At 35.6% G+C, this 15,605-nt stretch overlaps 1 protein-coding gene across 2 annotated transcripts in view; it reads right to left on the bottom strand.

The window, feature by feature from the left end:
- The window catches only part of NSF (N-ethylmaleimide sensitive factor, vesicle fusing ATPase), a 126,736-nt gene that overhangs the window by 48,421 nt on the left and 62,710 nt on the right, over nucleotides 1-15,605 (bottom strand). For both annotated transcript variants that reach the window (XM_019732985.2, XM_074320757.1), the window contains exons 10-12: nucleotides 6,110-6,275; nucleotides 5,035-5,109; nucleotides 4,675-4,862 (exon numbers count right to left, since the gene is read on the bottom strand). In XM_019732985.2, coding sequence (XP_019588544.1) covers nucleotides 4,675-4,862; nucleotides 5,035-5,109; nucleotides 6,110-6,275 — 429 coding nt within the window. The remainder of the gene's footprint in view (nucleotides 1-4,674; nucleotides 4,863-5,034; nucleotides 5,110-6,109; nucleotides 6,276-15,605) is intronic.

A 15,605-nucleotide genomic window follows, 5' to 3' on the forward strand; every position in this document is an offset into this window, starting at 1 on the left:
TCAGGACTGAACCTGGTGTGAAACTTACCTTTTCACTATCAAGAAAGGACTCATCTAATGAATTAAAAGTAAATTAAGATGGATTGGGTAATTTTAGAACAAGTTGTTTTTAGGCACTCCAAGAAGTTTAGAAGTTACCTAATTGTAAACAATCAATATTACAATTATAAATGACTCCTGCTTATTCATTAAAATACATTTTCTAAGGATTTCTCTTAGCTAACTTTCACTATTTTATCAAAATCAGTGAACTCTTATTTTTAAAAATTCTACAGTTCTAAATTTTTACTCATTCAGAAAACCTTTTCTCATTTGTCTGAATTAGAATGATTTTTCCCTGCATTTTATTTATAACAGCTAATCAATATTGAAGAGGCAACATCTTTCAGCTTATACCTGCAGGAACTAATAAACTTGTATTTCAACACTAGCAAATATCAAGTGGTCACCCTTAAATTTCATAACCTTTTAAATCTGACCTTTCAGAGTTCTTATCATTCCTCTTAAATTAAGGGTAGAATGACCTTAATCAATCAAAATTCTACAGAAAATAAGAAATAATTTTATTGAAATTCTGCAAACATAAACCAGAGCTTTGATTCAGTTGTAAAGTACATGTGTGTGTGTCCTCAATTTATTTCCTTACAACAGATTAGAACAGAAGAAATTTGGGTTATGAATCTTCTCTACCTGAAGCATAAATTCTTTTCAAGATAAAAACAACCAAATGTCACATGAATTTTAGTTGACCACAAACATGGGTTCAAGTACAAGTGACACAAACATCAGCTGTTCATGATTGGATTTTCCACTTGTTTCAGAAAGCCTGAAAGAAGTTTAACAGGGAAGACTTGTTGTTTAGTTTGGTCCACTTGATTTTAAGTCTAAATCTTTTGAAAAGGGAGCAAAATAACACTACTGATGGCTTTTCGTTATACAAAGAAAGAACATCATAACAAACAGTTGGATGTTGTGTATAAGTTCTATACTGACTTTAAATCACAAGTTTCAAATTACATGTTCATCAATCACTACTAGAGAAGCGATCTGAACATCCACAGCAACGGCAATACTAAGACTGTGTGCCTTTTGTTCAGCTGAGGAGTCTTGTCGGGAAAACAGTGCTTAAAGACTTTTTGACAACAGAGATTTTTAAAAATGCAGAAGAGGAAGTAAATGTTAGTACTATTTCTTTTTTGGGGGGTAAGGTTAGGGTCTTACGTATCTTTCCCTTCCGTGAAGTGCCTACAAGTCCCTTGCATTAGATATTCCATAGATATTGTAAAAAAATTAAAAGCTCTTTGGTACAAAAGGTGTTGATCACAAGTTAACATGCATCACCTGAAGTTAAAATTGAACATAATTCAGCCACATGGAAAAAGCGAGGAAATAATGTCCACTATTTGCCCTACTTCTTAGTGGAAAATTTGAGGGATAATATATTCTGTACACAGGTAACTAACATATTAGTTTTACAATTAAAAAATTATAACCGCAAACAGTCAACAAAAATCAGAAACTGAAGATATTGAAAAGAATATATATACATGGCATCCTCTCAAATCAGCCAATAATAACAAAAATGGAAATAACAGGTAACATTTACATATAGTTTGTAAGGCACTTCCATAAACAGTATTTGATTTCATTTTCACAAAATGCCAATGAAATAGGTAGTTGTTACCCCTTGACAAATCAGAAACAAAAAAGTGAAAGAAGTGTAAAGCATAGCCACACTTTATGACTATGACATGTGATCTTTCCACCACACCTCAGTGCTTAAAGAAAGCATGTGCCTTAGTGAGACGATGGCTTAGACATATGTTGGGATAAGATTATTGTGGTAAAAATGGCAAATAACTAAAATAAGAGAAAAATCCAGTGGCTAACGCCGATGAAAAATCTAGTAATTATTGTGGATTATATTAGGAAGCACGGACGCGGTCTGAGGTGGGGGGGCAATTTTCACATCATTTACACAGTTTTTCTTGAAGTCACTATCACTTCTTGCTAAGATATTTCTTATGGTAAGTAGAAAAAAGGAAAATAAAGGGAGGGAGGGATGGAGGAAGGAAAGAAGGAAGGAAGAGACAAGAAAGGACCCATCTTGTAAAGGACCCAATATTATATTCCCACACTAGCTAGACCGTTGGCATTTCTTTTTTAATGCAGTAGTACTGGTATCCTCCTCCTACTGGGTCTCCAGTATTTTAAAGAGATTTTTCTTACCTGTCTAAAGGGCTTCCTCCAGTATGGCACTGAGCTAGAACAAAGTCACTTTTAGTATGCAGGGAAATTAAGACTTATGGATGGACTTTGATTCAGAATACATAGTATATAAGTTTACTAATTAAAAAAATACTTACTAAACACCTACAATGTTTTCAGTAGGTAGACCTATTTGACTGTGGGAAATTCAGAGATGGGTAAGATATGAACTTAAAATCTAGAACAGGGGTTGACAAACTTTTCTGTAAAGACTCAGATAGTAAATACTTTAGGCTTTGTAGGCCATGCAGTCTCTGTTGCAAATCTTCAGCTCTGCCACTGTGGCATGGAAGCAGCCATAGACAATACATAAATGTATGGGTGTGGTTGTGTTCCAAAAAACTTTATTTATAAAAACTGGTGGTTGGCCAGATATTGCCCATTGGCCATAGTTTGCTGACTCCTGTTTAGAACCATTGATAGAATGTACCCAAATAACTAGAACATATTCAACCTAACTGTTCAGGCTTTTAAATTTCCTGCAAGACCAGTTATAAATGTTCCCCTCTCTTGTCCATTTCGACAACTCCACTCCCCTAAATATTCCACTCGACACAGCTGCCAGAGTGATCTTATGTTTTAACACTATGCCACCGCTATTCTTAAAACTCTTCAATGGCTTAGCACTACTCACAGAAAAAAGTCCGTACTTCTTAGCACAGTATGAAAGGCTCTTTGTGCTCCAAGCCCTGCTTCAGTCTCCTGACTTATCCCTCACAATCTCTCTCTACCTCCCCTCCCCTCCCTTTTATGCGGAAGCAATACTGAATTAGCCTAACACACCACGCTACTTTGTGTCTCTGTTCCTTTGCATATGTGTTCCTTCTACCTACAATGCTCTCCCCACCAAGAGACACATCTACCCAGAAATTTCTCTGTGAAGGCTCCTCTCAGCCCACACGCTGACCACATCTGACACCTTTCACTTCCTTACCAACCACGTACTTTCTATTACTGCATGTGAGCATTAGACTGTGAGCTACCCAAGGCTGGGTGATTTACTTTTTTGCAGTTGTAGTATTAACCCCCAGCACAGTGTCTGGCATATAGTAGGTGCTGAATAAATCTATGTTGCACCAAAGTCAACCAAAGGCACCATAAATGATACGTCACTGTTTCAAGAAGGAAAATAATACATCCATCATTCTTGAAAGAGAAAATCAGAACAGGTTTGAAGAAAGTGGTGACACATGAATTAGGAATTGAAAAGATAAGTAAACAGAGAAAGATTCTCAATGAAGAAAAGAACAAAAGCTGCGAAGTAGAAAAATAAATTAATGTCTGCTGACCAGTGAGTACTTCAGTTTGACTACCGCATAAGGAGAATAATTGGGAACACATCGGGAAAGGCTAGTTTAGGGTCAGGACTAGAGGACCTTAAAGACAAGGCTAAGAAGCCTGTACTTTGCTCTGTAGACAATGGTGAGTCACTGAAAGTTTCTGAAGGGTAGAATAATATGAAACAGGAAGATTAATCAAACAAAAGGTGGGTGGTGGCCAATGAGAACTGAAAGATACTGCACCAAGACAGGACTGACAAAATCCGGCAAATGACTCAATGTAGAACACGGCAGAGTGGCTGCAATCAAAGATAATCCTGAAGTTTTAAGGCTGGGAAACAGGGATAACAGCAAAATAGAAGCAAGAAGGAAGGTCATAAACAAAAGATAACAAATTTGGTTTTGAAATATTAAATGAGACCTGATAAGACATCCAGATAGAGGTATTCAGTATAAGCTGAAAGTGGGAGACATACTTTCAAGAGACAAGATATAATTCTGGGAGTCATCCATCTACAGGTGGTAACTAAAACCTCAAGAGGAGAAGGGATGGTACAGGATCAAATGTACTTGATCAAACTTTATTTACCAAAATAAAAGTATCCTGGTGTATATTTCTACCATGGTATCAATAGCATGATTGTACTAATTTGCAAACATGTCCATTTCCCTGACTCTGAATTCCCCGAGGGAAGAGGTTATGCTTTATTACCTTTGTGTCTCTGATTTAATACCTCCAAAACAGCAGGTGTTCAGTGTATTTGCCGAATGAAGCAGCCCCCATATATATTCTAGCATGTAGAAAATCCAACTTCCTATGACATGGTTGTTACAACTCAACACAGAATGAAGATTACAACAAAATTCTTCAAAATCTCCATCTTTACACGTCTATCTATATGTATCAGATGGTGGCAACCTAAGGTAGCTGGGTCAGTGGTTACCAGAGGGCTGATGCCACCATTACCTTTTGTCCTGCTACTCTCAAGATTTAGCAGTTGACAGTTAATTCCTACTCCTTTTACCATGTCTCTTCTCTATGAAAAGGCAGCGTTACCCTGAAAGAGAACACTGGCACAGTCCTTGTAGGGCTGCAGACTCCTCATCTGTTAGCCGACCTACTGACCTTGATGTGTCTGTTCATAGCAGTGGACTGTGCTGCTCGCACCAGACCCTCCAATTCAGCACCGCTGAAATTCTTGGTCTCCATGGCCAGTTCTTTAATGTCAACGTCAGCAGAGAGTAACTGATGCCCTCTCATCCTTGCTGTGTGGATGTGAAGGATCTGTAGTCGACCTTTCTCATCTGGTAAGCCTGATAAAAGCGAAAATAAAGTAGAGGTTACTATAACCGAATGCTTTTCTTATAGTACTCAAGCAAGTAAACATCTGCTTCTCACAATACACAAGTTTTCTAACGAATATTAAAGCATGAAGTTAGATGACTTTGCTCCCGCTGAGCCCTGATCAGTGACGGGTCTGCTTACCTATTTCCATTTTAACTTCCAGTCTTCCAGGTCGCAGGAGAGCCTCATCTATCAGATCTGGTCTGTTGGTCATTCCTAAGCACAGATGTTAAAACAACATACAAATGATTGGAGTTCAAAAATAAGGTAAATGTTCCTCCAGTATATGTAAAAACAGTGATTTACTTACAAGCTAAAAGGACATTTCATAAAAGTCAAATAGAAAACCAGATTACTCTCAAATAACAATACCATTTGTTCCTATTGGTAGTTACAAAATAGTCACAGGGATGTTAAGTACAGTGCAGGGAATATAGTCAAGGACGTTGTCAAAACCAAGCATGGTGTCAGGGGGTATTAGACTTATCACAGGGATCACTTCATAAGTTAGATAAATGTCTAACCACTATGGTATACACCTGAAACTAATATAATATTGAAAGACAACTGTAATTGAACAATAAAAAAATTGTTTAAATCAATCATTTGTTCCTGATCTACTGTAGTGAAAATACCAAGACTAGGCTTTAAGATTTCACTACTGTACAAGCCAGTAAATGCAATGAAAACTTCCAATATCTAAAAAGAAGACTTCAGGGGCAGAGATGGAAGTGACTTGTCAAAGTGAGGGAGAGGCGACGTGAACACAAGCTGTCGCCCCCAAAGTCTTCCCTTTTCTGTAGGCCAGTGGTTTTCAACCTTCATAAACAGCAGACTGTTTTCCCCCCAAAAGTTATTTTAAGAAGAACCTCAGCACATAAAACAGTTAAAAAAAAACAGTGGTAACAGGGATGCAGGATCTGAGGCTCACTCCCCGCCCGTCACAGACCCTGCAGCACCTCTGAGGTCCCCTGGTGCTGCCTTTTTAATTTGTGGTTGAACTATAGTATATGCTTAAGCCCATTAGCACCAAAACCCATCTTTTATTTGTCCTATTCAGGCTAGACACTCAAATAGTTAGACTCTTCAGTATCACTTGATTCTAATTTGGAAACGTTGGCAAAATAATATAATTACAACCTACACCAATCTTAATTCAGAACCTGAGTGTCTAATGGTTTTGAAATCACAGTATTTTTTTTTAAAGCAAACATACCAATGACTAAGATGTTGTTGAGCTGCTCTACCCCGTCGATTTTGGACAGCAACTGGTTGACAACAGTGTCATGAACTCCTGTGCTGCCGGCCATGCTTCCTCTCTGCTTGCAGATGGCGTCGATTTCATCAAAGATGATGATGTGCAAACCACTGTTAGCACCAAGCTAGTAAGGAAGAAATTAGACTGCAGGTCATTATTTGAATATATTATTAATCATAAAAGTGAAACGATGCTTTCCGTAGATTAACTTGGCTCCGTTTTGATAAATAAATGTAGCAAGTATAATCCTGGTTGCTGCCCTCTCAAAGGTGATAAAACCACATTGTCAGAATACTGCAAACTGCAAAGGCATTCCAGACCCTCATACTGAATAGCCATAAAACAAAAATACACATTATATACTGATGACGTGAGCAGTCTATCAAATAACTATTAATATTAATAACTGTTCATTTACACATTTCTAATCTCACTATTTGAAAGAATTCTTATACTTATCAGATGCATTTCTTAAGTCAATGAATGGCAACTCCCTCCCATTTTCCCTGAGCTCTGGTGAGAGGATTTTCCAGAAACAGGTTGAATGTTCATTTGTTTGTCATATTAAATAGCTAAATGGTAACTCCACCCAGAAGTCTGCTGGGAATTGGGGAAATAGGGGAATGAATTAAACACGCACGATTCACATTCAGTTCTATCACATGCAAACATTAGTTTTTCCTAACAGTAAAGTGAGAAGAGAGACACAGTTTGTAAAAAGAACACAGTCAAAGGGGTGCTGTTTCTTCTGCATAGTGATCTGTTTTAGTTTATTGGATGTAGAGTCATCAGTAAAATAAATTAGTTTATATATTTTGAAACTTTCATAAATGAACATACTTTTAAATGTTAATAATTCATTAGGTTAACATGTACCTTCTTACAATTTATATTTAAGTAATTAAGTCTCTTATTAGGAATCAAAGGGTAAGTGCACTCTAGAAAATTTCTTTAAAAAACAACTAAGGATTAACAAAATAAAACAAAACTGGCTCTAAAACAAACTTAAGTATATAAAGTATTTTTAAAAATCAAAACCAGATAAAACACTGGTTGATTCAGCAATTTCACTCCTTGGTTTATAACAGCTCTGCTCACAAGTGCCCCAGACTGGAAACAACCCAAATGCCCTTTCGTGGGTAAATGGATAAATAAACTATAGTACATCTATACAACAGACTACTCAACCATAAAGAGATGTGCGATACATGCAACAACTTGGACAGATCTCAAAGGAAATATGCTTAGTGAAAGAAGCAAGTCTCAAAAGGTTACATTATGATCCCATTTATATCACTTTCTTGAAAAGACAAAACTATAAGGATGGAGAACAGATCAGTAGTTACCAGGAGTTATTAGCAAACTGACCAGAAAGGGACAGCATGAGGGAATTTTGGGGGGTGACGTAAATGTTCTGTATCTAGATTTTAGTAGTGGTTACAGGAAACTACATGAGCTAAATTCATTAAAACTGTACCAGGAGGGGATAGTAGTAGAGGGTAAAGGGGGTCAAATATATGGTGATGGAAAGAGAACTGACCCTGGGTGGTGAACACACAATGTGATATATAGATGATGTATTACAGAATTGTACACTTGAAACCTATGTAATTTTATGAACCATGGTCTCCCCAATAAATTTTAATTAAAAAAGACTGTATCAGAAGAAAGTCAATTCTACTTAATAATAATAAATAGAACCACAGATAAAATATCTTATAATACATTCTCCTTTCATATTTGGAGTATTGTTCATTCTTTAATGCAACTCTACGCAAGATGATAAGCCATGTGTTCATCAAGGTTTCCAAAATTTAGGTTAGGTTTCATTATTTTTTTTCCTGAACATTACTTACAAATTGTTCTCCTTCCACAAATGTTTTAAAAATTAAATTCAAATCTGAAAAAAATTAATTTCTCAATATCATATTTATCGGACAGATGTCTGATGATAAATGATAGCTTGCAGTTTAAAAAAAATTCAACACCAAAAACTATTCATCATTCCATCTGTAGAAAACACTGAGAATGAGGAATTGGAACTACAATCTTAGCTGTGCCAAACACTTCTACATAGTGGGGTATTAAGTCTTGCCGTCTTCGGTGCAAAACAAGAACACTCCTGTTTGTGACTGAAAAAACTGTGGGATTCTACATTATTTTTAAAAGCCATTTTTATTCAAGGTTGTCTGCCAATACAGCATGAAACAAAAAGCTGCTATAAGGTATGAATGTTGCTGTCAATGTGCCTTATGTTGCCACTGGAATCATGACTTCCTTCTCAGGCCAACCTCAAAAATCGTCTATGTGGAAGGGAAGCCAGAGACAAAAAGAACACTGTGTTTGATTAAATGATCACAGGAGCAATCTGTCCTAAACATAATTCAGTACAATTCTGACCTTTTCAGAACCTTACTAATCTTGTGACCTGTCATCAGGTCCCTTCCCCCAACCTCATCAGTGCAATAACATCAATTTTTACAGGTGTGTTACTTAAATAAAGCCAAGTTCTTAGTGCAATAAATGAGAAATCAGGTAAGGAAGATGTCAAGATTAATGTTCACAGATTAATATAGCTGAATCATCAATAAACCCTTTACCAGAGTTTAAATTCCTACAATGCAGTCCTCTTCAATTTGCTGGCTTCTGGCTCTGTTCTTAGCAACTGAAAAGTCTTCTCCCATAGAAACAGAGCTGATGCTGTTGAGCCCCTGACAACAGACTTCGAAAACCACTGTTCTATATTTAACTAGCTTGACCTATATGCAAGTGTTCATCTCCGTCAGCCTGGACTGTCCAGAATCACAGAGGTGATGCTTTTCTTTATTATGTAACACACATATACCCTCCATGGGGTCATTACCAAGCCATTTCTGGATGTAAGAATTGAGAAAGGTATCACTGAAAAGGCTCTGATTAATATCTACCTAGAAAGTATTTACCAATGCAGTTTTATCACATTAATAGTGTCATATTTAAACTGTCTGCAAGTTTATTTATAAAGATTGATATCTCATGACAATTTTTTCTTAGATGTCTTCCAAACACACCAAAAAAGAAAATATTATTTTAGAAATAAAATAAAACTCATTCTATTTGGCAATTACCATATGGGTCCACTGCATCTTTCTTTAAATCTAAGATACATTAGGCTATTTCAATATTCTAGAAATTATGTCATTGTTACTCATCAATTCCCAACTATGCTAAAAAAGATTAAAATAATAAGAAAATGGAAAAATGACAGAACTGCTTAGAAGAAAGATGCAATAGTGAAAGAAATATCACTCTGACATCCAAAGTACTGCATCATCTTTCAAGAAGGTGTAAAAGAAGTCTGGAGACACCATCCACCATCTTTGTTGCCTGACTTTAGTTTTAATTGAACACAGTTGAGAATTCAGATTTTTAAAATTTCCTGGCCATAATGGCAAAAAAAGAAAATTGACAGAGAAGATATTTCATAATTATGTGAATCTGAATCTGAATGCAAAGTGTGAGAAGTAGCACGAGACTAGCGAAGATGGTGAAATTGATCATTATAAGTAATCTCAGACTCTGTGCCTTTAAAGGATGATATCCTACACGAACTTTCTCAAACTCAAGAGTGAGTGAATAATGTATTTCTAAGGACAAGAAGAAAATATGACATTTTCATTCAGTTACTTATTCAACAAGAAGTCTTCATTGTGTGATATTCTGTGACAAGAAACTAGGCCATCTCATCTTTCTAAAAAGACACATGACAGTATTTTTTCATCTTTTATTTTATCTGTGCATCAAAATTTCCTTGATATGGTTTCTAAGTAGACAAATGTTGAAGGCAGGTACTAGAGAGAGATAGCCAGAGAAAACAGATGATACAGACATCAAAAACTGGATGGACCATTCTATAAGGGGTATACAACTAAAACCAAAAATGTTTTGCAAGTATGGAGCATCTGAGGACTGTTCTGTTTTCAACAAAATTAAGAGCCAAAGATTTTTTTAAATTCTTCAAGTATCGTGTCTTGATGCAAGTATAAGAACCGGAAGTAATAATAAGCTAGAATCTATTAGAGATGCATTTGAAATTTAAAACCAGTATACACAAGTTCATGTATGACAATTGATGAACAGTTAGTTACATTCAGAGAGGCTCCTGCCCATTTGGGTATATATGTGTGTCTTCAAAACCAGGAAAATACGGAATAAAAATCTGACTTGCTATATTTAAGCTTTTATTTAATATTTTAATAGTCTCTCACTTCCCTTTAATCGTATGCTTGTAAATTATTTGTAAAATAACTTAAAAATAATTTTTAAGGAGTTTTCAACTCAGATAGCAAGTGGTGAATGACTATTTTTCTTGGTATACTGAGTGTTAAAGATATATCTGAAGTAGAAAATATTGCAGTACTAGGGATGCATTGTAAAACTGAATTGGTTCTGGGACTGTCGGAAGAGTTGAGATCAGCAACTGGACTTGCATCACCCATCAGGACCCCTGCCCACTAGAACCAATGCGGCTGAAACGGCCAGAGACCTGAACACGAACAAGAACTTAATGGGATGCAGGGAAGCAGGGGAGAAAACCCTCTTGTGTAAAACGGAAATGATTAAGCACCCAACAAGCAGACCTGAAGTATTAAAAGGGTAGTTAAAAAGACAGTGTTTAAAAAAATTTTTTTTGAATTAAAGTTTATTGGGGTGACAACTGTTAGTAAAGTTACGTAGGTTTCAGGTGTACAATTCTGTAACACATCATCTATATATCACATGGTGTGTTTACCACTCAGACTCAGCCCTTCCATCACCATGGAAGAACCATCTATTTGATCCCTTTTAACCTCAACAAGACTAAGAAAAAGTAGGAAAGGACAGGGTAAATTCAGTAAAGCTTACTAGATTAAAAAACATTAGATGTTATGTTTCTGTTATTCATATTTGATCCAGGTAAATCTATTATTCACTTTAATATTTGTATATTCCATTTCCTACAGGGGGAGAATCAAGATATTTCTATTTTTTTCTCCCATTACAAATAGTGCAGTAATCAACATTCTGGTACATGTCATTTTGTGCACAAGTTCAAGAGTGTTTCTGGAGGGTAGCTGTCTTGAAGTAGAACTCAGGTGTCATGGGGTTTGTGCATCTCCTTTTTTGTAAGATCTTGTCAAATGAATCTGCAAGATATCACCCACTTGATATACTCTTCTAATTTATACTATGACTAGTAATGTAGATGAGACTCTGTTTCTCCACAACCTCACAAACTTTTGGTGTTATTAGTCTTTGTAAATTTTGCCAGGTTGTTTATAAAAATGTCTCTTTTACCGTGCATTTTCCTGAGCATCTTTTCATTTGCTTATCTTCAGTTGGGTTCCCCTTCTGAGAACTGCCTGTTTATATCCCTTGCCAGCTTTGTTTTGTTTTTAAAATTATGGTATTTGTCTTTTTCTTACTTACTATACAGGAATTTCTTACGTACTATACAGGAATTTTATAGAAGATGCTAATTCTTTGTGGATTATATGCATTGCAAATATCTTCTTGTTTGAGACATTTGTATTTAGTGTAATTTGTCAGAATTATCTTTATATTAATGTAGCCAAATTAACATTTTTTTCTTTTATGGATTTGATTTCTAAATCTTAATAAATTCTTCCTTAGCTTCAATTCTTAAAGCTTTTTGCCTATTTTTTCCTTCTAAAAATGTTTGCTCTTGTAAGTTTTGTTTTTGCTTTTTGCAAATCTATGTTGTGAGAAAGGGACTGCATTTTGTCTATTTACAAACAGAGCGCTAACGATCTCAGCCCCATTCATGAACAGTCTATTCTTTATCCACTGATTTGTAGAGTCACTTTTCATATAGCAAGCTCTTCCTATGTTCTATTATGTTTCCTTGGTATTTTTGCATGAATATATAACACTCTCAACTACTACAGCTTACCAGTAAGTCTGGATAACTGATGAAATAAGTTTTCATTATTCTCTAAAATTTTCACGGTTCTTCAAGCATAAAAGAGAAGTAGGAAGAAGAAAGAAGAACTACGTCAAATTCCAAAAAATTCCTATTAGTCTTGATTTGAAAAAGCACTGAGTTTACAGATTAAATGGGCAGAACTGTCATTTTTATGATATCAGTATTTCCACACGTGAACATGTTCTCTTACCACTTATTAGCACTTGAAAAAAGATTTTCAAAAATGTTTATAATTTTCGCCTTTAATTTTCCTGTCAGATTTAATCTTAGGTACCTTATTCTTCTGACAGTTGTAAGAGAATTTAAGTTACATTTTCAGTATCTTCACATTTTCTTTGTCTTGTTATTCCTTTCTTGCCTTCTAAATTATCTGAGTTTTCTTTATTCCTTCTCCAGATTCTCCTCATGCTTTGGAAAAACTTGAGTTATACACAATTTTCACATACACATTTGACCTAAAGTTTTATATTAATTAACATTACTATCTTCCCAAATAGAAGGATCTTACATGAATTTATTCCACTTCCCATGTTTTATTCTCTATTTTAGTTCTATTCTTAAAAAAATATCATATTGATCATTATTACTGTTGTTTTATACAATGAATATTTCTTAAATATACCTTTTTAAATCTTTTTTCTGAAGTATGGCATAATAGAGGAACAGTTCACAAAATATGAATGTATGCCTCAATGAATTGTCACAAAATGAACATCCCATAACCGTAACAAGAAATAGCCCTCTCCCACCATTCTCCATAGGTAAACACAATCTAATTTTTATGGTAATTGTTTCTCATTTTCCTTTATAGTTTTACCACCTGAGCATGCATTGGTAAACACTATACTTTGAGCTTTATACAAATGGAATCATCCAGTAAGTATTCTTTTTTGTCTGGTTTCTTTTGCTCAACATTTATTTGTGAAATTCACAACTGTATATAGCCATAGTCTGTTTATTTACACTACTGTGTAGTACTTCATGATATATTTACATGACAATTTATGCATTTACTTGGTATAAAATCCTAAGTTGACAGTTTATTCTCTTTCAGCTCCTTAAAAATGGCATTCAACTGATTTCTGGTTTCCATCATTTCTGTTAAGAAGACAGATGCCAACTAATTGTTGCTTATTTGAAATCTTTCTTTATTCTTTAGCTGCTTTTAAGATTTTTCTGTTTGCAGCAGTTTAACAATGATTATCTTTAGCTATAAATTTTGATATTTCTCTTGCTTGAGGTTCACTTCACTTCTAGAATCTATGGACTGAATTTACTCATCAGTTTTAGATGAGTAAATACTCTTCAAATACTGCTTTTGCCCCATCCTCCTTCTTCTTGACTATCTGGACCTTTAAACACATCCTTATGGTATTTTCTATCTTTCTCATTCCTTTCATCCTTTGTCTCTGGTTATTTTTGTCTAACATCTTTCAGTTCACTAATTCTCTCTTCAGATGTGTCTAACCTGCTGTTGAAACCTATCCACTTGAGTTAATTTGTTACTAAATTTTTTATTCCTAGAATTTCCATTTGACTTTTTTTTTGTTTCCAATACTCTGCCAAAATCCTCAATTTTGTTTCTCTTTGAATGTGATAATAGTTATTTTAAAAGTCTGCATCTGAAAATTCCAATATCCAGAGGCCCAATTTCTATCCTCTTTTGTTTCTCTTTCCTCATGTTGTTTGTGTATCTGGTTGTTTCTGCATTTGCAAACTACAGAAAGAATTTGTGGTCTTGAATGATATTACCTTCCTCCAGGAAAGATGTACGATTGCCTGATGCCTGGGGGCACTAGTGATTTAGGAACCCTCAATCTAATTTTAGAGAATGACATGATTCAAAGCTGATCTACAGCCTTTTTGACAGCATATCTACTTCTAGTTAACCTTTGCTCCTATGGTGTAGCCTGCCAGGGTCCCAACTGAAAATGAGGCATGTTCATCAAGTGTACCCTCTTTGTGGGCCATAGGCCCTAATCTCTGCCTCCATTACTTCCATTAGCCTATCAAAAGGGCTGCATAGCTATTTATCAGCACCCTTCAGCAATGGCTAATATCTCCAAAGAAAGTACCCATTTGTTTTCTGGGCCTCCATCAATCAGGACCTTTTCTCCTGGACTTCCATTCTCCCCCTAGATCAGGGGTGTCCAAACTTTTTTCAACGTTTTTTACCAAGGGCCATATGTGGTAAAATACACAAACAGCCGGGCCACTCACTCGAGGTGAAGTGCGCATTGCCTCACCTGGTTTATTTAAGTAAACTAAATATATTTTTGGAATTTGCTGCAGGCCAATTAACAATGGATCATGGGCCGCAGTTGGCCCATGGTTGCTGAGCTTTAAATTTTGATGATGATCTTTGCCATTTATTGAAGCTATTTTTAGCTTCCCCTCTGAGACTCTCTTGTGGCCTGAGTTGCTGGCACATCCCTTGGGGCTTGCTTATATCTAACAATCCCATGGTATCATTAGCCCAGGATTCATTTTTAAATTAGTTTCTCAGCTTGGGGGCCTCAGACTACAGATGATGTGTGTGTGTGTGTGTGTGTGTTTTAATCCTAAGCTTCAGTAAAGGGTCCACAGTTTAGAATTGCTAGGGTGGTTCCTCAGCTCCCACTCCAAAACCCAGGCAGATTGTTAGCTGATTTTGTTAGTTAAATTTTTTTGTTATTTTTCTGTGCTGGTAGGCAGATATTTTCTAGTTCATTCTTTTCACTGATGACACAACTCCTTTGAAGATTCCAGTTCATAGTCCATACCTTAAGTGGGTTCAAGGACTCATTTTCTTCCCGCAGTGGGTGCTAAAACCCAAACAAATTCATTACCAATACCAAAAGCTGCAACTCATATCTTTGCCACTCTAATTTCAGAGTTTTCTTTTCATTTCTGGAGGTTTCCTTTTCTTTCCTGAGAATTCAGTTATGCATTTAAAATTTTAATTATATTTTACCAGTATATGAAGGCATTTGTAGAAGGAAGGTTGCTTAGTCTACTGTATTGGCAGAAACAGAAATACCATGGCATTATTTTAAAATTTTCTGTCAATGAAACAAATATGTTAATATGAGGGTATTAGTCTGGGTTTTCCAGTGAAACAGAGCCTATTGGATCCATAGACATCTACAGATCCATTGTATTAGTTACCTGAAAATATATAGATATACTGATATAGATATACTAATATAATTAGTCAACTGAAAAAATATATATCTATATAAAGATCTATATCTAGATTTCTATTTATCTAACTAGCTAGCTATAGAGAGGTTAATTATAAGGCATTGGCTAACCCAATTATGGGGGCTGTCAAGTCCCAAAATCTGCAGATCTTTCTGTTCTATTCAGGCCTCCAAGTGATTGGATGGAGCCTACCCACATCAGGGAGGGCAACTGCTTTACTCAGTCTACTGATTTACATGGTAATCTCATCCAGAAATACCCTCACAGACACACCCACAATAATGTTTAACCAAATGTCAGGGCACC

The sequence above is a fragment of the Rhinolophus sinicus genome, linkage group LG15 (assembly GCF_036562045.2).
Source record: "Rhinolophus sinicus isolate RSC01 linkage group LG15, ASM3656204v1, whole genome shotgun sequence".
Taxonomy (NCBI): domain Eukaryota; kingdom Metazoa; phylum Chordata; class Mammalia; order Chiroptera; family Rhinolophidae; genus Rhinolophus; species Rhinolophus sinicus.